We start from the raw sequence: 21141 nt of genomic DNA, 5'->3' as shown, positions 1-21141 counted from the left end.
TTTTTTTTATGCTTTTACTTCACCACTCGCAAATTTGCCTTCCATCAACCCCAAGCTACAGATATGTTGCTGCTGGTGAGTGCTTTCTGCACAGCTCTCTGTTTGAAAGCTAAAGTGTAAGAACGTTTCGGCATGCTGCTTCAGATTTCTACACAATGTAGATACGCGCGGTTTCAATTTTACACTAGGCTTTGTGTTTGACCTCCTTATCTATTCTTTGTTTGTCTATGGCCGCACTGCAGCTACAATTCACTAAATCTCTCTTACTAATTAAACGCCGCCCTCAAATTAACGCCGCCCTCGAAATAACGCTGCACCAAAAATGATCATTGTGTAATAAACGCTGCAGCGTTTAATCGAAGAAATACGGTAGTTCTATTTAAAGATCCCATGACATGCTGTTTTTGGATGCCTTTATATAGGCCTTAATGGTCCCCTAATATTGTATCTGAAGTGTCTTTCCCGAAATTCAGCCTTGGTGCAGAATTACAGCCACTACGAGCAGTCCCACAATGAGCTTTCCTCAGAACGAGCTGTTTCGGTGTCTGTTGCTTTAAATGCTAATGAGGAGGAGAGAGGCGGCACCATACGCTAATGTTTACAGTGGATATATCGCAATGGCTCGTAGCCCTGTTGCTGTAAGATGCCTCGAATTTGCCCATTCTCATCTTATCACCCTGGTTTGCAGAGGTGCACACCCATAGTCATTTCAATGAGGGGAAAGGCGGATATCGCACGCCATGAAACACCAACAGCAGAACGGTTATCCAAATAACAAAGAAGTGTACAACACTCGTGTTACAGTGTGTGTATTCACACACATACTTGATGCTATCTACCTTTACATTAGCGACGAGAGGCGGTTAGAACCGAAACTGTACTATACTGTAGTGAGTGGTACGTGCCAGTGGAGCGAGTGGTACGTGACAGTGGCTAGTGGTACATGCCAGCGCCTCTACTGGCACATGACAGTTACTGTTCTGTTGATAGTGTTACGCAAGTGTCTCGTGGCAGTTGCATTGGGTCTCTTGCAGCTTTTGTTTACTGTCATGTAACTGCCCCGCGGCCATTTAAGAATAGGAGAACAGGCTATAAACTTTTATTTTTTAAATGTGTGGCGGCCTGTGGAAACCTGTGGATGTCGCGGCCGCTAATTGTTGGCTATAAGCCATAAAAGATCGAAAATCGTTTTCTGTCAAAATTGAGATTTTTGATGTTTTGTAAACTTCATTATAATGTACAAAAAGTATATGATTACTTATGAAAAACTGTCAATTTAAACGTTTTTTTGGACATGTCAGCTAGCAAGATTTTCAAGCCATGTCAAATCAAATGCTCAGTTTGCCTGCTCTTTTGTGTGCTGCAGCAGCCCCTAACAACTGATCAATGAAGTCAGGCTGTTAAACTTAAAAATAGAAGTTATTAAAGGGGTGATTGACTGGGTTTTTGGGGTATTTCACACTGTTCCTTAAGGTCTCCGAATAGGGTATGTAACATTGGTTGGGCTGAAAATGGCCCGGGTGCTGTTCTATGCCCCCTTATACATCCAGTGAAATTTTCCCGTGAAAAAAACGTTTTATGGTATGCTCATGAATATATACATGAGCTGCGCGCTGATTGGTTGGTTTACAACGAATGAAGCTGCGGAGCAGAGACGCAACACTACCAACACTCACTGAAGCATGAAGGTGGAGACTTGAAATAAAAACGTACAAATAAATCTATTGTGTCTACACAACACTGTTTTCAACTGATTGACTAGGTATCATTTGAAATGATTACGTTAGTTGTTTCCACTTATGTTGTCGAAGCAAATGGGATCGCCTTAGGTGGGTAACGTTAGCACTACAGCTTAGCAAACAAACTATCGTGATTCAACTCAGCTTCAGTTAGCTCTAGTTATCGTACTGAAAAATAGATCTGGACAAACATGCATCTTGAATTGTAGAATTACATGACAACACGTTTTATTTATTTGAATGAAACAGTCAGGAACATGAAATAACTTTAGCCCCATTGCCAATAAACTAGGCTACATCATCACACATTCTACCTATGCTCTTGCGTTAGCAAGCTAAACTAGTTTACAGTCTAGGTGTTTTCGCTATCTAGCTGTTCTTGCATTCCTTGCAAATCAGCGTTACTAAAAAGCAGATGAGCTAGAGTCTATCTAACATTGACTAGACGGGCATGATGTTTGTCTATACCGTAGCGTAGAAGATCCATGTGCAGTTCGACCCTGGACACATTTGCGTGAACCATTTTACCAAGGACGTTTAGAAAACCTGGGACAATGTAAAGCAGGATTTGTTGCTGTTGCTGAAAAGAGATGTGTTCCGACTTTATGTTCATCCCAACCGCAAGCTGTAGTATGATTTTGTCGGTAACAGTTATTAGCAATGCTAACGTATCCTGTATCTAGCACCTGCCTTTCTCTAGTTATTTCAAATAAATAATCTTGACAGGCGTTGGCAATAGGCCAGACTGCTATTCGTTTTCTGGCTATTTTTTCGGAAGCTTCCCTTCCCCCGACTACAGCTAGTCTAGCTAGAGTCATTTGCTAAGTAAGGTATGTTGATGTGTTTAGAAACGTATTTAGCATTCTACCTATGCTAGATACAGGAGACGTTAGCATTGCTAACTGTTATCGACAAAATCATACTTACAGCTTGCGTTTACACCTATATTTACTCAGAGTATCGAAATGCAAATGTCGTCATCGTCATCATCTGCTGCTTGTCCGGGGGTCGGGTCGCGGGGGCAGCAACCTAAGCAGGGAGGCCCAGACTTCCCTCTCCCCGGCCAGTTCCACCAGCTCTTCCTGGGGGACCCCAAGGTGTTCCCAGGCCAGCCGAGAGACATAGTCCCTCCAGCGTGTCCTGGGTCTTCCCCGGGGCCTCTTCCCAGTGGGACGTGCCCAGAACACCTCACCAGGGAGGCATCCAGGAGGCATCCTGATCAGATGCCCGAGCCACCTCAACTGGCTCCTCTCGACGCGGAGGAGCAGCGGTTTTACTCTGAGCCCCTCCCGGATGACCAAGCTTCTCACCCTATCTCTAAGGGAGAGCCCGGACACCCTGCGGAGAAAACTCATTTCGGCCGCTTGTATTCGCGATCTCGTTCTTTCGGTCACGAACCACAGTTCGTGACCATAGGGGAGGATAGGAACGTAGATCGACTGGTAAATAGAGAGCTTCGCCTTTTGACTCAGCTCCTTCTTCACCACGACGGACCGGTGCAGAGCCCGCATCACTGGGGACGCAGCACCGATCCGATTATGAACAGAATCGGTGACAAAGGGCAGCTCTGGCGGAGTCCAACCCTCACCGGGAACAAGTTCGACTTACTGCCGGCAATGCGGACCAAACTCTGGCACCGGTCGTACAGGGACCGGACAGCCCCGATCAGGGAATCCGGTATCCCGTACTCCCGGAGCACCCCCCACATGAGCCCCCAAGGGACCCGGTCGAACGCCTTTTCCAAAATCCACAAAACATGTGTAGACTGGTTGGGCGAACTCCCATTCACCCTCCAGGACCCTGCCGAGGCTGTAGAGCTGGTCCACAGTTCCACGGCCAGGACGAAAACCACATTGCTCCTCCTGAATCCGAGGTTTCCCAGTGACACTGAGGAGTAGCACACCCTCCGGTCCCCCTTTTTAAAGAGGGGAACCACCACCCCTGGTCTGCCAGTCCAGAGGCACTGTCCCCGAGTCAAGTCAACCAAGGCAGCCCTATAACATCCAGTGCCTTAAGGAACTCCGGGCGGACCTCATCCACCCCAGGGGCTCTGCCACCGCGGAGCTTTTTAACCACCTCGGCGACCTCAGCCCCAGAGATAGAAGGGCCCCCCCCCCCTGACGTCCCCAGACTCTGCTTCCATGTCGGAAAGCGTGTTGGTGGAATTAAGGAGGTCTTCAAAAGATTCCTTCCACCAATCCAGGACGTCCCCCGTCGAGGTCAGCAGCGCACCATCCCCACCATATACAGCGTTGACAGTGCACTGCTTCCCCCTCCTGAGTCGCCGGATGGTGGTCCAGAACCTTTTCTAAAAGCCGTTCGGAAGTCGTTCTCCATGGCCTCGCCGAACTCCTCCCACGCCCGGGTTTTTGCCTCCGCGACCGCCAAAGCCGAATTCCGCTTGGCCTGCCGGTACACATCAGCTGCCTCTGGAGTCCTACCAGCCAATAAAGTCTGATAGGCCTCCTTCTTCAGCTTGACGGCATCCCTCACCTCCGGTGTCCACCACCGGGTTTGAGGGTTACCGCCGCGACATGCACCGACCACCTTGCGGCCGCAGCTCCGGTCGGCCGCCACAACAATGGAGGCCCGGAACATGGCCCATTCAGACTCAATGTCCCCCCCCCGCCCCCCCCCCCGAGACATGATCGAAGCTCTCCCGGAGGTGGGAGTTGAAGCTCCTTCTGACAGGAGATTCTGCCAGCCGTTCCCAGCAGACCCTCACATTACGTTTGGGCCTGCCATGCCTGACCGGCGTCCTCCCCCACCATCGTAGCCAACTCACCACCAGGTGGTGATCAGTTGACGGCTCCGCCCCTCTCCTCACCCGAGTGTCCAAGACATTCGGTCTCACGTCCGACGACACGACTACAAAGTCGATCATCGCACTGAGACCTCGGGTGTCCTGGTGCCAAGTGCACATATGGACACCCTTATGCTTGAACATGGCGTTCGTTATGGACAAGCCGTGTCTAGCACAAAAGTCCAACAACAAAACACCGCTCAGGTTCAGATCGGGGAGGCCGTTCCTCCCAATCACGCCCCTCCAGGTCTCACTGTCGTTGCCCACATGAGCATTGAAGTCCCCCAGGAGGACGAGGGCATCTCCGGGAGGAGCGCTTTCCAGCACCCCCCCCAGAGACTCCAAAAAGGGTGGGTATTCTGCGCTGCCGTTTGGTGCGTTAGCGCAAACAACAGTGAGGACCCGTCCCCCCACCCGAAGGCGGAGGGAGGCTACCCTCTCGTCCACCGGGGTGAACCCCAACGTACAGGCGCCGAACCAACGGGAAACAAGTATTCCCACCCCAGCTCGACGCCTCTCACCAAGGGCAACTCCAGAGTGGAAGAGAGTCCAGCCCCTCTCAAGGAGCCGATGCTATGCGTCGAGGCGAGGCCGACTATATCTAGCCGTAACCTTTCTACCTCGCGCACCAGCTCAGGCTCCTTTCCCGCCAGCGAGGTGACGTTCCACGTCCCTAGAGCTACCTTCTGCAGCCGAGGATTGGACCGCCAAGGCCCACGCCTTCGGCCGCCGCCCGTCTCACACTGCACCCGACCCCCATGACCCCTCCTGTAGGTGGTGAGCCCACTGGAAGGGGGTCCCACGTTGCTTCTTCGGGCTGAGCCCGGCCGGGTCCTATGGGAAAAGGCCCGGCCACCAGGCGTTCGCCATCAGGCCCCACCCCCGGGCCTGGCTCCAGGGGGGGCCCCCGGTGACCCACGTCCGGGCAAGGGCAACTGGGAACCATTGTTGTGTTTCTTCATGTTTTTTTGAGCCACGCTTTGTCTGGTCTTTCACCTGGAACCTGTTTGCCCTAGGTGACCCTACCAGGGGCATAAAACCCCCGACAAAATAGCTTCCAGGATCATTAGGACACGCAAACCCCTCCACCGCGGTAAGGTGGTGACTCAGGGAGGGGGAAATGCAAATGTAGGCTACCTATATGTTGACTTCAGTTATTACAATTAATTATATACGCCACTAGGAGGCGCTGATAACAACACAACGATGTGCATTAGAGACGTAGGAGAGTCTACAACGGTGGCTCATGTGCACGCTTAAATTCGGTTACTCTGAATAAAATAATTTTTTACTAATTCATTCATTTGTACACACATTCATTACGTGTGTACAAATCTGCTTTACATTACAGTCACACTATTACACTATATGCAACATAATGTCTAAATAGACTACTTCGTATGGTGAGCTTGTAGTGAGACATCAAAAGTATGGTTTGGAGTCTGTTAGCACGAACAGTTTAACTTATATTTCAAAAATAAAAGTTTATAGCCTGTTCTCTTATTCTAAAATGGCCGTGGGGCAGTTACACAACAGTAAACTAAAGCTGCAAGACACCCAATGCAACTGCCACGAGACACTTGCGTACCACTATCAACAGAACAGTAACTGTCATGTGCCAGTAGAGGCACTGGCATGTACCACTAGCTACTGTCACGTACCAGTGGAGGCAATGGCACGTACCACTAGCTACTGTCATGTACCACTCACTCCACTGGCACGTACCACTCGTTACAGTACAGTACAGTTTCGGTTCTAACCGCCGCTACTGTTAGCGACAGTAACTGAGCGGTTAGCTGTTAGCTGCAGAGATAATTTTACAGCCACATTCTGAAGGTGACATTCTGACATGATGAAGAGTAGCAAGCTAGGTAACCATATACAGTAAAGCAACAAAATGAGCGTTAGTTGACTTACTTATCCGAGGTTTGTGGCCGCACCAAGGAGAGTTGGTACTGATCCAGAATTTAATTTTAGATGGTCAGGAAGGCCAGCTTTGTATTGGCCCAAGTTGAGACAGTTGTGGCGCAGACATACAAAACTTTGGGAAGTTGTGCCGGCGCATTTCCAGAGAAAATAAAATTAAGACACTGGTTCTTCAGAGGCTCGGATGAAGGAACTAAAAAAATACTTTTGTTTTCATTTGTACATACAAACACTGAGCAACTGTTATGCTTCGTTCGTTTGCAAGCCAAGATGTCTCTCGAGGAAAAAACGATATTGCACTTGCATTGCCAGATTCTCATGGGCAGGCCAGAGAAAGGGGAGGTAACCTTCCTCCTTCTGACGTCACAAGGATAGCATTTTCAAAACCGAGCATTTGAGCTTTAATTTTTTTAAAGGCGGAGAAGAACACCCAGGGCTTGGTTTACACCTATCAAAATTTCTAGCCACTGGGGGACCAAAGGCAGGCTAGTGGAACTCATATTAATGTTAAATAACCTCTTAAAGGGAAGTTTTCATGTCATGGGTCCTTTAAATAAACATTCCTCACAAATAAAATTTTTGTTGGTGAAATTATCATTACCTGTGGTTTCGAACCAGTGTAGCTCACTGCAACGCTGTACGCAAGACACTAGAAATAAAAATAACTCCACAGCTGTTTAGGAAGTCAAACGGCGACAGAACATGTTCGGCACTCCCCTTACTTAAATCAAAAGTCTTTCAATTGGTGAAACTATCTGACTACTAACCTGAACTTCATTGCCACAGCCTAAACTTTGTCAATCTGTTCATGAAAAAAATCAGCCTAAACCGGAAACGGAACGTTACATCGAATTCAAGCAACGCAATCACTACCACCCAGACGAACACAGCAGTAGTCTAGTACAATTTACCGGGGTCAGCTTCTCCACACAGGGCTACATCGCATTTTGAGTTGTTACCTATATAATAAGTCTATGGTTGTTACTGACAATGATCGCTACTAGTGAGCTTTTTTTTGAATGAGCGATTTTCCCCTAAATAAATGTCAACCTTATTTACGTTTTTGGGGGCATATTTTCAGTTAGCAGATGGTACTGTTTCAATCGTGATTCCATCTAATACTGCCGGTGACAACGTTGTTACTTAAAATAGCTTGTTTCAAGGGGGTTCAGCTTGTTTCAAAGGGGGTTCTTAATGAATGAATGAAATGAGTGGGCTAAATGCTTGAAAATATCACTAGAAGGGAAAAACTTAAGGTGAAGTTTAAGTCATATAGGTTAGATTCATTCTACATTTACATTTAGTCATTTAGCAGATACCCTTATCCAGAGCGACTTACAGGAAGTACAGGGACATTCTACACTTCACTTTTTGTATTTTGAATTGTACATGAGCAGCAACAAATGTAGGCTATGCTTTTAAATCTATGCAATCTTCATAAATAATAAGTCATTTTTATATAAAATATACAAAAATATCAGTTGTAAAAATTACAGTTAATAAAGGGACCCATCTGCAACCGATGCAAGCAAGCACACCCTACAATTTCCCCAGAAATTGTAGGCTCTCTAGTAAGTAAGTAAGTAAGTAAGACTTTATTTATATAGCACATTTCATACAAGAATTGTAGCTCAAGGTGCTTTACATAAAATCAATAAAAACAATAATACAAGTGATAAACAATTCAAACAGTTAAATTGTTTATCACTAGTTGCAACTTGTTTTACTACATGCTCTTATGGTTCTTGCCTTTGGCACTTAGGCTATTTGGTTTTTCACAATGTATGCTTCATGTTTTGGCTACCTGCAATGTTTGGGGCTATCTCGTTGTTATGATCCGTGACCTATGCACTTTTGTAAAGCTCTCTCTTGGAAGTTGCTTTGGATAAAAGCATCTGCTTTGAATGAATAAATGTAATGTAAATGTAATGTAAAAAGTTGTAAAATTTGGCACAGTCCCTTCATTATTTCCACCAAGTATCATGTCTCCAATTGGAGCACTCTAGCCCCACCAACAGGTCAAAGTTGGACTTGCGTTTACACACGTAACTTTTGAACTGTATGACCGATTTTCAAAAATGAGGTACCGTTGGATTCCCTGGATCAAGACGAGTTCAACACACCATATGGTGTCAATTTCAGCAACTCTATGAGATATCAACACCAAACTTGGTATTTCGACTCGGAACCCTCTTCTGAGGATGTCCAAACAATTTGATGTCATGTGACCATTGGGCGTGGCCGCAGGAAGCAAAAATGCGTTTTGGCCAATAACAGTAGATTTTTTTGCCTTTATTAAGTGATTCCTTTGTCTCATGATATCTTGAGACATCCCGTGTGTGACACATGATAACTTGTGATAACAGCCGAATTGATGCGGCCGCCATTTTGAATTAATGAAAAAAACTTTTTCTCTACTCCTCCTACAAATGTTGTCCAATCTTCACCAAAGATTATCTTCAGACCAAGCCTCACAAAAGCTAGATTTTCGAAACCGTTTGCCCGGTACAGCCCGGTACAGTTCTGAGGATGTCTAAAATGTTTTCTGGGTCATTTGACTGCTTGGCCACCTCATTGCTGCTTGCAGCTATATTTTGTATTATATTCGATTTTGTGACACCCAACAACATCAAATAAAATACAATGGATCACAGTTTAAATGTTTATTACCAACAAGCAAATTGCGCAAATTTGTTGGAAAATTAACCCTGCAACATGACCTTTAACTTTACCGCGGTTAGTTTAGTTAGTTTAGGTATTTGTTTGTATTGTCTGCTTTAGTGTAAAGTGACAAAAGGGTGATGATGGCTAGGATGACGCTCAGTAAACATACACAGATGTATTAAAGGACTGGGACGCTTAGAGACAGAAAGAATGTGGACACCACATGTATCTACAAAGGGTCCGTTGATTCGGTTACTCAATCCATTCACAAAGAACAGTTAAACTATTTACATAATTTTTTTTATACCCCTCCTGGCGCGAACCCGACGTTCTGCTCCTCCCCCACTGAGCACCGTCCTGTCCTACGAGTATCCTCTCCAGGGTGTTGCCGTTGTCCCCCGGTCATGGTGTCGAGTTCACTTCTGCTTCTGTCCGCAGCATCATCAACGGGTTTGCGCTGCCGCTGAAGGCAGAGCACAAGCAGTTCCTGATGAAGGTGCTCATCCCCATGCACACCGCTAAAGGACTGGCCCTGTTCCACGCCCAGGTAACTGTCCCAGCGCTCACCTGATAACGCTGCAGGACAGGGCCTAACCATCTATATACTCATAGAGATTTATACATTTCTTGGGGTCCATATTTTGTTTTGGATTGGATTGTACAGCCACCTAGTGGCTGTGACATCAACATGTTTGGTATGTAAAACCCTTTCTGATTCTGATGTGAATAAAGTCCTTGCAGGCCCCATTTGATATGTACAGTTTGTTTCATGTAATACCTTCTGTTCACCTAAAGCCCTCTCTCTATCCCATGTTCCTGTTAGCTGGCCTACTGTGTGGTCCAGTTCCTGGAGAAGGATCCTACCCTCACTGAGCCGGTAAGCTTAGAGCGTGATGTGCTGTCTATAGAACGGTCACTTTGAGAGGATACAGAAAGCACTTAATGCTGTAGCATCCATATAGAAAAAAAGGATCCTGGTCATACAGACTAAGTTCCCTAAGTCTTCTGATCGTAAAAGTCAAACATAAGAGACCGAATTATCCTTTTTTAAGGTTCTCTTTTGTGTTCGCAGGTGATTCGTGGGCTGTTGAAGTTTTGGCCCAAAACCTGTAGCCAGAAGGAGGTATGTCTGTAATAGCCCCTCTTCCATGCTAAATCAGTCTGTAATAACCCCTCTCCCATGCTAAACCAGTCTCTAATAACCCCTCTCCCATGCCAAACCAGTCTGTAATAATCCCTCTTCCATGCCAACGATGTCCCACCTAGCAGATCTTTGTATTGATGGTCCTATGTGTTGTGTCCATCTGTCTAGGTAATGTACCTGGGTGAAATCGAAGAGATCTTGGATGTAATTGAGCCCACACAGTTTAAGAAGATCCAGGAACCTCTATTCAAGCAGATCTCCAAGTGTGTGGCCAATCCCCACTTCCAGGTACATGTGAAAGTGCACACACACAACAACTTAAGCTCCTTTTCCTTTTGAAAGTGTGTTTGCCTCAAAGTGGATGTTCCACCTGACATGCATCCCTGTCCTGAGGAACGGAGAAGGGCTGTATCTGGAGAGATGGCAACTCTGTGTTTCTTTCAGGTAGCTGAGCGAGCTCTCTACTTCTGGAATAACGAGTACATCCTCAGTCTGATTGAGGAGAACATCCACAAGATTCTGCCAACTATGTTTGGCAGCCTGTACAGAATCTCCAAAGAACACTGGAATCCGTACGTATGGCATACAGCCTTCACCTCATCACCCTCTGACACCATGTCACTACAGCTGATTCTCACCTCTCCTGACTGGTTCATCACTTTAGTGCCACATACCAAAACCCTACTGTGCAGGAGTTTAGAAACATCTGTGCTGATGGTTTCATCCAAAGTGCATAGTTCTACAGTAATTCAGTGTTCAGAGTCAAAGAATGGTCTGTATTTTCAAGCCACAATGCAAACTAACCACATGTCAGCTAAAAGGTGCGGCGAACAAAAATAATATTACAGTGCCATAACACTATCTCAATTCCTCAACTATAGTGTAACAATAACATTTTGATTACAGTAGTGCCTAGTACAGTGCAGCAGAAAGATCAACATATCTTAAGTGCAACTTCATCTATTCATGGGTGCATTATCTTGACAGTGGAACAACAGTATCTCAAAGACAAAGTGCTGGGAAAGGACACAGTTGCAGGAATCACAAGAAGTGATGAATGTGCCTGGAAGCTGTGCAAAGCAGAAGTTAGACTCAAGTTGAGTCCATATTCCTAGAGAGGGTACAATTTCTGGGGAAATGCCTCACTTTTCTCCACAAAAACTTAAATTAGGCCTGAACTGTCAAACGGAACGTTCGAGCGAATACGGAATCGGGACGGGACTCACATTTTGACACCGACATTGTCTATGTAGTGCAAAAAAAAAATCTAAGGGGGGGGGGGGGGGATAATGAATAAACAAAAAAATATATGAGAGAGAATATAGGTGGTGCCAACTAGAGATATCTGCAACATCATGTTCACTGTCCTCTGAAAGCTGTTGATGCTGTCCACTCTGTGTGCATGGACAGGGTCATAATGCCAGTATGATGTATATATGTTTCCCTTCCTCCAGGACGATTGTAGCCCTGGTGTACAACGTGCTGAAGACATTGATGGAGATGAACAGCACACTGTTTGACGAGCTGACGGCCTCCTACAAATCAGACAGGCAACGGTGAGTGAGCGCCCCCTAGCTGCAGCTGGTGTCAGCTGGAGTCAGATGGCTGAGCGGTTAGGGAATCGGGCTATTAATCAGAATGTTGACGGTTCGATTCCCGGTCCAAATGATGTGTCCTTGGTCAAGGCACTTCACCCTACTTGCCTAGGGGGAATGTCCCTGTACGTACTGTAAGTCACTCTGGATAAGAGCGTCTGCTAAATGACTAAAATGTAAATGTAAATGGTGTCACTGTGCTTCCACACTTCTGTAACTCTGTCCAAATGGGCTCAACTCAGAAGGAGCACTTATGAGGTGCTTACTTGGCAAAACAAAGTTTAGGTAATACCTGTGTGTAGAGTTAGAATCTTCATCACACAAACTAGTTCAAACGAGATGGCCTCTCTGACCTCCAGGGAGAAGAAGAAGGAGCAGGAGAGGGAGGAGTTGTGGAAGAAGCTGGATGAGCTGCGGCTCAGCAACTCTGTGTTGGTCCAAAACAACAGCCACGGCCTCCTCAACGCCCACAACAACAACAGCAACAACAACAATCACGGTGACGACAAAGAGAAGAGCACCACGGCCACCATTGCTGCAGAGCTCGAAGGCCTCGCCGTCGCCATGGAGACCGAGGAGAGCGTCACAGAGGCCAAATGACACAGGACTGCATTTTCTACTCCTTAATGGTTTGAGACTGTCAGGAAGGGGGGGGGGGAGAGATGGAGGAAAGATAATAGCAAAAAGAGAAAAAAAGATAAACCTCATCAGTATGTTAAATCTATATAAATCTACTTCAATGCCAGCAATTCTATGGCAGGAAACATATATTTCAACTTAAGACTATTTTTGGATGTTACAGTGTGGCCACAGTATATTGGTAAAAAAAATTTGTCTGATCAAAGATTTATCCTTTCACATTTAGTTTCCTAACTGAGAATTTTTTGTGATATTCATTGTATACAAATACGGGAGTTGCAGGGGGGGATAATGACTTGAAAATAACGTTTCTGATTGTGCTGCACTTAGAGAAGCTCAATGGCTATTTGAAGATGTTGTCTATTTTGTATGTGCTTTCCTCACTGCTGCCAACACACAGGGGTGAAAACTTTAAGAGGTGGGGGAGAGGGGGTGGCTAGAGAGCCCAGGGTGTTCATATTTCCCAAATGAGACCTTTGTGAATGTCACTATCATGAGATCTTGTGTTGTTCGGATGTTTGATATTTCTATCTGAATACATGAAGCTTAATGTTCTAGCTGTTGTGACACCTGCAGATCTGCAGCCAGAAGACTATTTACAGTAAGTATTGAAATGACAGACTTTAGACAAATGAACAACAAAATGGGCACAGATTTAATTCCATATTTTTTCAGTCTGAATATATAATTGATTGATAAAAAAATGAGTAAAAATGAGCCATATATTTTTTCCGAGTATTGTTAGACAAAGATCTTGGTTTTTAAACTAGGTGGTGACAGATTGTCTGGTTTTGCAGATAAAACATGGCTGGATGGAGTTAGTGTGTGTGCGTGCGCATGTGTACAGTATGTATGAGGGGATTGTCTGCTTTATCGTGTCTGTTCTCTATTGTAGGTCCCAGTCTTTCTGATGCCTTTTCTGTCAGAGTGTACCATTCCAATCTCTGTGACATACAACTGTGTGGGGAACCTGTTTTGTAATGACAGACCTTATATAGGTTTTGAACACCATCAAAATAAAGTCTACCTTATGTTTCTACTCAATGTACAGTAGTAACGTTTGATTTTGTGTTGAGTAGCAGTGGATGGTTGTAGCCAATAGGTGGTGCCAGAGTCTACAAATAGAGACTAATTTCAAGACCTTCTACTATTAGTCGTTTGTAAAGAATGCCACATGTTGGGAAACTAAGTAATGCTGGGCACACACCACAAGATAATCGGGCTGATTTTGGGCCGATTTCCCTCTTCCGACAATCCTAGGTATGTCCCGATAATCCTAGGTAATGTCCCGATTTATCTACAGATTATTTGATCAGATTTTCCCGAGGTGTGTTCAGTGACCGAACTTGCTCGGAAGAACGTCGGAGCCGCCCCAATCGCGAATAGTGTTGAATATTTACGATCAGAAATCCTGATGTGTGGGGGAAACCCCGAGGACAAACACCACACACTATAGGAGCAAAACAGTTACATCTAGGATTTATTTGTCCTCATGTTTGTGGTCTCTCACATTTTGAAAATCTTAAAGATTTCAAAAATCTTTTAGTGTGTACCCAGCATAAGATGATGCTTCGGGCAGTCAGATCATGTAAACTAGTTCCTGATCATTTTAGGCACTGATTATCTGGGGGATATAAACATTTGAAAACAATTTGACTTAATGAAATGTGTTGAAATGTTTCTCTTAAACTATGGATAATTTGGAAACATTGATATTGCATGCTAATGAAGATTCTTTTCATCAGGGGCGGTTTAAGGCACGGGCCAACCGGGCAGCCGCCAGGGGTGCTATGACGATAGGGGCGGCATTTTCCGCAGAGAAGGGGCGCATTTTCTGCAATTTGTGTGTTTGGCCAAAACACGGTATTGCAATTGTGTTTGTGCCATTCATTCCGTGTACTTTGTTGGTGCGGCCGGCGGGGTAGAGGCGGCACTGGATTTCTTCGTCCCGGGGGGGGGGAAGTGAAAAACTCGCCCGGGGCACCAAATGTGCTAGGACCGCCACTGCTTTTCATTTCTAATGTCAACTAAAAAAAACTGCAAAGCAGCGTTCGTATACAGGCAATCATCCCTCCACTCACACGTGTGTAACCTACACATGTAGTTGAAGGTCTTTGACGTCAAGGATTGGTGTATTGAGAGATGGTCTAAACCATCAACATGCCATTTGTCAGAACTGTTCATATCCAACGATTGATAGACTGGTGAGTCTTTGGACTGGGTTTCAATCCAACATGACAGAGGACTCGTTGGCACTGCCCGGCTTCGATGAGAACATTCAAAACTCTATCTTCACCTCTAAACTTGCGCCCGGTGCTGATATCGGTGTCGGGCTTGTTATCCTGTCGATTGGTGAGTGAAACATTAGGATGATTATTTTCCCCCGAATTACAAGTAGGACCATGTAGCTTACATAAAAAGTCAGTCATGCCTTTTTTTCATGGCTCTTTAACGAACTAGACTAATTATTTGAGAAGATGTATTAATTTACTTTCTTTAGGGTTAGGTGAATTCTTAAATTATGAAATGTATTGAATACATACTTATCGCATCATTATTACATATATTTGAATATCATCCTCTTTCCTTGAATTAACGTCTTTGATTTCTCTATATTAATATTTCAAAGTCTTCACTTCTGTGACTTCACTTGCACTTTTACAAAGAAGGTTTACATTCAGAGAAAATGGGAATTGTCATTTGACCATGTTTTTATGGAAATCCCTGAAAAGTGCTGAATTGGTGCTTAATTGTGGCGAGGTTTTGTTGCTTAACATTTACTTATACCATTTTATTAAGTTAGCAGACACTTTTATCCAAAAGGACATAAAATAATGCATATAGTACATCAGTAAATCTAGGACCAGATGTGCACAGTTCTAACTGCGTTTAGTAGTTAGTGCCAAAGAACGATCTGTGTTTTCCCAGACAACTGCAATTAGGCTACATAATTCTGATTATATAGGACAGTGCTTTCTCCCATGTCCTGCTAATGTAACCTTTTGTCTTTGCTAATGTAACATTCTCTGCACACACACACACTTCAAAACACCAGCATTATCTGCGGTCTTCCAGGAACATGACACACCATGTCATACCTAAGTTCATGTGTTATGTAATGAGTAAAATCGTTTTGAAATATTTATATGACTTCATAACCCTTGAGCTCCTCATGAGCCTGGTGGTTGAACATAAAACATGAACCCTGCACAATGTTATATATAACAAGTCCAGATCAAAGGGTTTATATTTCAAACTTTGGGAGAAATGGAAAGAGGAAGTTCCCCTTATTTAATACCGGATAAGGGTTTTACGTTATCATTCCAATGTTATGCACAAATTCCTGATCCATATAGAAAGTTTGGGGTCTGACATAAAATTAATTAAATATGTGTATAAATCTCTGGTCGCACAGTGCTGCTGTCCATCTCAGGGAACAGTCTGGTGCTAATCGTCTCTTACCAGCGGAGAAGGAAGATCACGGGTTCCGAGCTGCTGTGTGTCAACCTAGCCGTGGTGGACTTCTTCAGCTGTATCTGCTTCTACCCTCTGTCCATCCTGTCCTCCTTCAGCCACGGCTGGCTGGGCCACCACACCACCTGCACCTACTACGGCCTGGGCTGCTACATCTTCGGCTTGTGCGGCATGTCTACCATCGCCGCCATCAGCGTCATCCGTTACCTCAAGACCTGTTACAGCCTAGTCTATGGTGAGGGGTGTGGGGTGTGTGTATGTGTGTGGGGGGTGAAGGTAATTAGTGATGAAGGTGGTGGTGCTGAGAAATGGACAAGGACAGAGATTGATTTTGAAGGCGGTAGTTTAAATAAAGCTGGAGTGTAAATCTTTCCAGCATAAAAGGCATTATTGTTGGGAACTGTGAAGGCTGCTTGCCTAGATAAGAATACATTTACTCAAAAAATCAGAAAACGGTTATTTAATTGGTTAAATTAAAACACAGTTTTTATTACACAAGTAAATCAAAAGTGTACTATAATTCCCTCGAAGCACTGGCAGACACAAGTGGCTTTCTTGCTACAGGTTTATTTGAAGTTTCTTCTCCAAATCCACCGTGAAACCTAAACCCACAGTATAGACCTTTTTTGATGAACATTCTAGAATTTTAATTCGTCAAGTTTGGCCCTTGAAAGCTTCCGGTTTCAGACGCGCGAATGATTGTTTTGATGGAAGTCAGTTTAGAAGCATAAGTGAGCAAGTAACTTTTTACTGTGGCAGAAAATGTTGCTGTGTTTGGCTGTTCGTTGAGATTGGGGAAGAACAAGTTGTCAACAAGTTTAAATTTCCTATAAAAACGGGACGAGTGTGTTGCTGCTGTAAAGAATAATTGTTGATCTTTCAACGTTGTTTCAATAGTTATATTGGTGGAAATACCGTTAGAATCGCATTGGTTTTTCAACGTTGTTTCAATATTAAACTAGAGAGGGTACAATTTCTGGGGAAATTGTAGGGTGTGCTTGCTTGCGTCGGTTGCACAGGGGTCCGTTTTTTAATGACATTTTTACAACTGATATTTCTGTATATTTTATATAAAAATGCATAGGGCCTACTTATTATTTATACAGATTAGCCTACATAGATTTAAAAGCATCTTTTTTTTGCTGCTCATTTACAACTCAAAATAAGTGTAGAATGAAATATGATGTCTTCTCATTTCCCCTGCAAGAGGCAGCCTCATAGCTGAATCAACGAATAAATTTGGCAGACCGGTGTAAAAATTGACCTAATCTTTATGACTTAAACGTCCTTTTAAGTTTTCCCTTCTCGTGATATTTTCAGGCATTTAGCCTACTCATATTGCATTCATTCATTAATAAAGAACCCCCTTTGAAGATTATTCTACGACGTTACCGGCAGTAGAAGATGGAATCGCGATTCAAACATTACCATCTGCTAACTGAAAAAATGCCCCCAAAAACGTAAATAAGCTTGTTTGGCCAATTTGGTCGATTGTGGAAAAAAGTAGAACCGTTTTTAGTTATGGAGAGCCATCGCGCTAGCTTGGAATTGCGTTATCCCACTCATCACTTCAGTGGTCATAACTTTTGAACAAAATAGTCTATCTTAAATCTGTCTGCTGTTCTGAATTCACGACAAACGTACGCACATTTCATACGCTCTAACATATCCTCTATCTTGTAGTGAAAGTGGTTAAAAATTAGGTTTTCTAAAAAAGTAATGCAGACGGAGAAGATTTTTGTCAGAATGGCTCCGTGAAATCGTCTTGATAAAGGATGATTTGCCTAATATGATCATATAAATATTTACATCATTAGAAAGCCCTAAATCTTGTCTTCAAAATGGTATAAACAGTTCAGGTATTTTGAAATTTGATTTGAAAAAGTCTGCATATTCAGGCAGGAAAGTGTTAAACTGTCAAAAATTGACGCGGTGAGAAACAGTTCTGTCAGTGCATGACGTCACAATTGAATTTGACTTGAACATTCTGAACCATTGAAACCCATTCATTTTTTTTAGCACTTTAAACTTTAATACCTTAAAAACTTTAAAAGTTATCAATGAGAAAAGTAATAGCACACTAGAGCAGTTCAGACTTTATCAAATGAAGTTTGAACGGTGTTTCTAGCTTAAACGGTGTGAAAGGAGTAGGCGACGGAAAAAAGTGGGAGAAAGAAATAAAAATAATAATAATAAATATAGCTGCAAGCAGCAATGAGGTGGCCAAGCAATCGAATGACCCATAAAACATGTTGTACATCCTCAGAACAGGGTTACGAGTACACGCAACAAGTTTGGTGCGAATCCATCAAAGATTTGCTGAGATACGACCCAACTTCCTGTTTGCTGGCTTAACGGCACATTTTGATTGGCCGTAACGGGCAAACGGTTTTGAAAATCCAAAAACATATGATGGCTTTTGTGAGGCTTGGTCTGAAGATGATCTCTGCCAAATTTGGTGAAGATTGGAAAACATTTGTAGGAGGAGTACAGAAAAAACGTTTTTTCAGTAATTCAAACTTCCTGTTTGGTGTCTTTGCTGCCGATTTTGATTGGCTCTACCGGACAAACGGTTTTGAAAATCAAAAATCTTTGGATAACTTCTGTGAGGGTTGCTCTGACGATGATGTGTGCCAATTCTGGGGAAGATTACAGAAGAATTGTAGGAGTAGGCTTTCAAAGGTTTTCGATAAAACCGGAAATGGCGGAAAATCTATATAACCGGAAATTGACGTCATAGAGTGTGTTGAACTCGTCTTGACCCAGGGAATCCAATGGTACCTCATTTTTGAAAATCGGTCATACGGTTCAAAAGTTACGTGTGTAAACACAAGTCCAACTTTGACCCGTTGGTGGCGCTAGAGTGCTCCAATGGGAGACATGAAACTTGGTGAATATAAAGAGGGGACTGTGCTTAATGAGTGTGCCAAATTTCACAACTTTTTACCATACGGTTCTAGGGGCTGCCATAGACTCCAATGGCAGAAGAAGTGTAATAATAAATATAGCTGAAAGCAGCAATGGAGGGGCCAAGCAGTCCAGAGCAGGACATGGCCTCCATAGCACTTGCGCAACAATTAAGTCACAACAACCTGTTGCACTCATGCAACACACCAAGTTTGGTTGAAATATATGTTTGCGTTCAAGAGTACTGAGAGTTCAAAGTTATTTTTCTGGTATAACACCGCAGGCCTCCTCTGCTCCTCATGGGAACGATGGAACCCAAGTCTGGTGACAATCGCGCAAATGGTTGCTGAGATATGCTCTTGCGCCTCGTTTGGCGGCTTCGCCATCGCTTTAGATCGTCTCTACCGAACAAACGTTTTTGAAAATTGAAAATCCATCTGATTGCTTTTGTGAAACTGGGTCTAAAGATCATCTTTGCCAAATTTGGTAAACATTGGACAAAAATTGGGGCGTGCAAAAGGTTTTTACACTTTTCCATGAAATCCAAAATGGCGGCCACGTCCAGTCGAATTTTATGAAAAGTTATTAATAGTCAGGCTTGATATCTCACAAGACATCAAGAGACAAAGAAATTACTTTATTAAGGTACACACTTCAACAGTTATTAGCCAAAACACGTTTATGCTTCCGGCCACGCCCCCTTTTAGTCACATGACACAATCTTTGGAGGACATCCTCAGAATAAGGTTCCGAGGCGGTGTACCAAATTTAGTTTCACTGCCTCAAACAACTGCTGAGATATGACTTCACTTCCTGTTTGGTGGCTTTTCTGCTGATTTTGATTGGCTGTCACGGACAAACGGTTGTGGGTATCAAAATGCTCTACCATAACTTTTGTGCGGCTTGGTCTGAAGAGCATATCTGTTAATTTTGAAGAAGATTTGACAAAGATTGTAGGAGGAGTAGGCTTTCAAAGGTTTTTGATAAAACCGGAAATAGCGGAAAATCTATATAACCGGAAATTGACCCCATAGGGTGCGTTGAATTCGGCTTGATCCAGGGAATCCAATGGTACCTCATTTTTGAAAATGGGTCATACGGTTTAAAAGTTGCGTGTGTAAACACAACTCCAACTTTGACCCATTGGTGGCGCTAGAGTGCCCGAGTATGGGACATGAAACTTTGTGAATTGGACCAAGGGACTGTCCCCAATGAGTGTGCCAAATTTCACAACTTTCGACCAAGCGCTTCTAGGGCCTGCCATAGACACCCAGTCTTAAGAAGTATAATAATAATAATAATAATAATAATACTAACAATAACAATAGGTGCCTCGCAGCTTCGCTGCTTGGCCCCTAAATATAGCTGCAAGCAGCAATGAGGTGGCCAAGCAATCGAATGACCCATAAAACATGTTGTACATCCTCAGAAGAGGGTTACGAGTACACGCAACAAGTTTGGTGCGAATCCATCAAAGATTTGCTGAGATACGACCCAACTTCCTGTTTGCTGGCTTAACGGCACATTTTGATTGGCCGTACCGGGCAAACGGTTTTGAAAATCCAAAAAACATATGATGGCTTTTGTGAGGCTTGGTCTGAAGATGATCTCTGCCAAATTTGGTGAAGATTGGAAAACATTTGTAGGAGGAGTACAGAAAAAACGTTTTTTCAGTAATTCAAAATGGCGGCCGCATCAATTCGGCTGTTATCACAAGTTATCATGTGTCACACACGGGATGTCCCAAGATATCATGAGACAAAGGAATCACTTAATAAAGGCAAACGAATCAACAGTTATTGGCCAAAACACATTTTTGCATCCTGCGGCCACGCCCAGTGATCACATGACACCAAATTGTTTGGACATCCTCAGATGAGGGTTCCGAGTCATCATTCCAAGTTTGGTGTTGATTTCTCAAGGATTGGCTGAGATATGACCCAACTTCCTGTTTGGTGTCTTTGCTGCCGATTTTGATTGGCTGTACCGGACAAACGGTTTTGAAAATCAAAAATCTTTGGATAACTTCTGTGAGGGTTGCTCTGACGATGATGTGTGCCAATTCTGGGGAAGATTAAAGAAGAATTGTAGGAGGAGTAGGCTTTCAAAGGTTTTCGATAAAACCGGAAATGGCGGAAAATCTATATAACCGGAAATTGACGCCATAGGGTGTGTTGAACTCGTCTTGACCCAGGGAATCCAATGGTACCTCATTTTTGAAAATCGGTTATACGGTTCAAAAGTTACGTG

General features: G+C 43.8%; 1 protein-coding gene across 1 annotated transcript in view; it reads left to right on the top strand.

Annotated features, from left to right (window-relative positions):
• ppp2r5a (protein phosphatase 2, regulatory subunit B', alpha isoform) overlaps window positions 1–13554 on the top strand; it is a 94701-nt gene extending 81147 nt beyond the window's left edge. Inside the window, exons 7-13 of the mRNA XM_062468327.1 lie at window positions 9571–9679; window positions 9956–10009; window positions 10205–10255; window positions 10445–10564; window positions 10721–10848; window positions 11731–11832; window positions 12231–13554. Of these exons, the coding sequence (XP_062324311.1) occupies window positions 9571–9679; window positions 9956–10009; window positions 10205–10255; window positions 10445–10564; window positions 10721–10848; window positions 11731–11832; window positions 12231–12471 (805 nt within the window). The 3' untranslated portion in view covers window positions 12472–13554. The remainder of the gene's footprint in view (window positions 1–9570; window positions 9680–9955; window positions 10010–10204; window positions 10256–10444; window positions 10565–10720; window positions 10849–11730; window positions 11833–12230) is intronic.
• Window positions 13555–21141: the final 7587 nt, after the last annotated feature.

This window comes from Osmerus eperlanus, chromosome 8, assembly GCF_963692335.1.
Source record: "Osmerus eperlanus chromosome 8, fOsmEpe2.1, whole genome shotgun sequence".
Taxonomy (NCBI): Eukaryota; Metazoa; Chordata; class Actinopteri; order Osmeriformes; family Osmeridae; genus Osmerus; species Osmerus eperlanus.
Note: the sequence above shows the minus strand (reverse complement) of the source record. Positions and strands in the feature narration are given on the sequence as shown.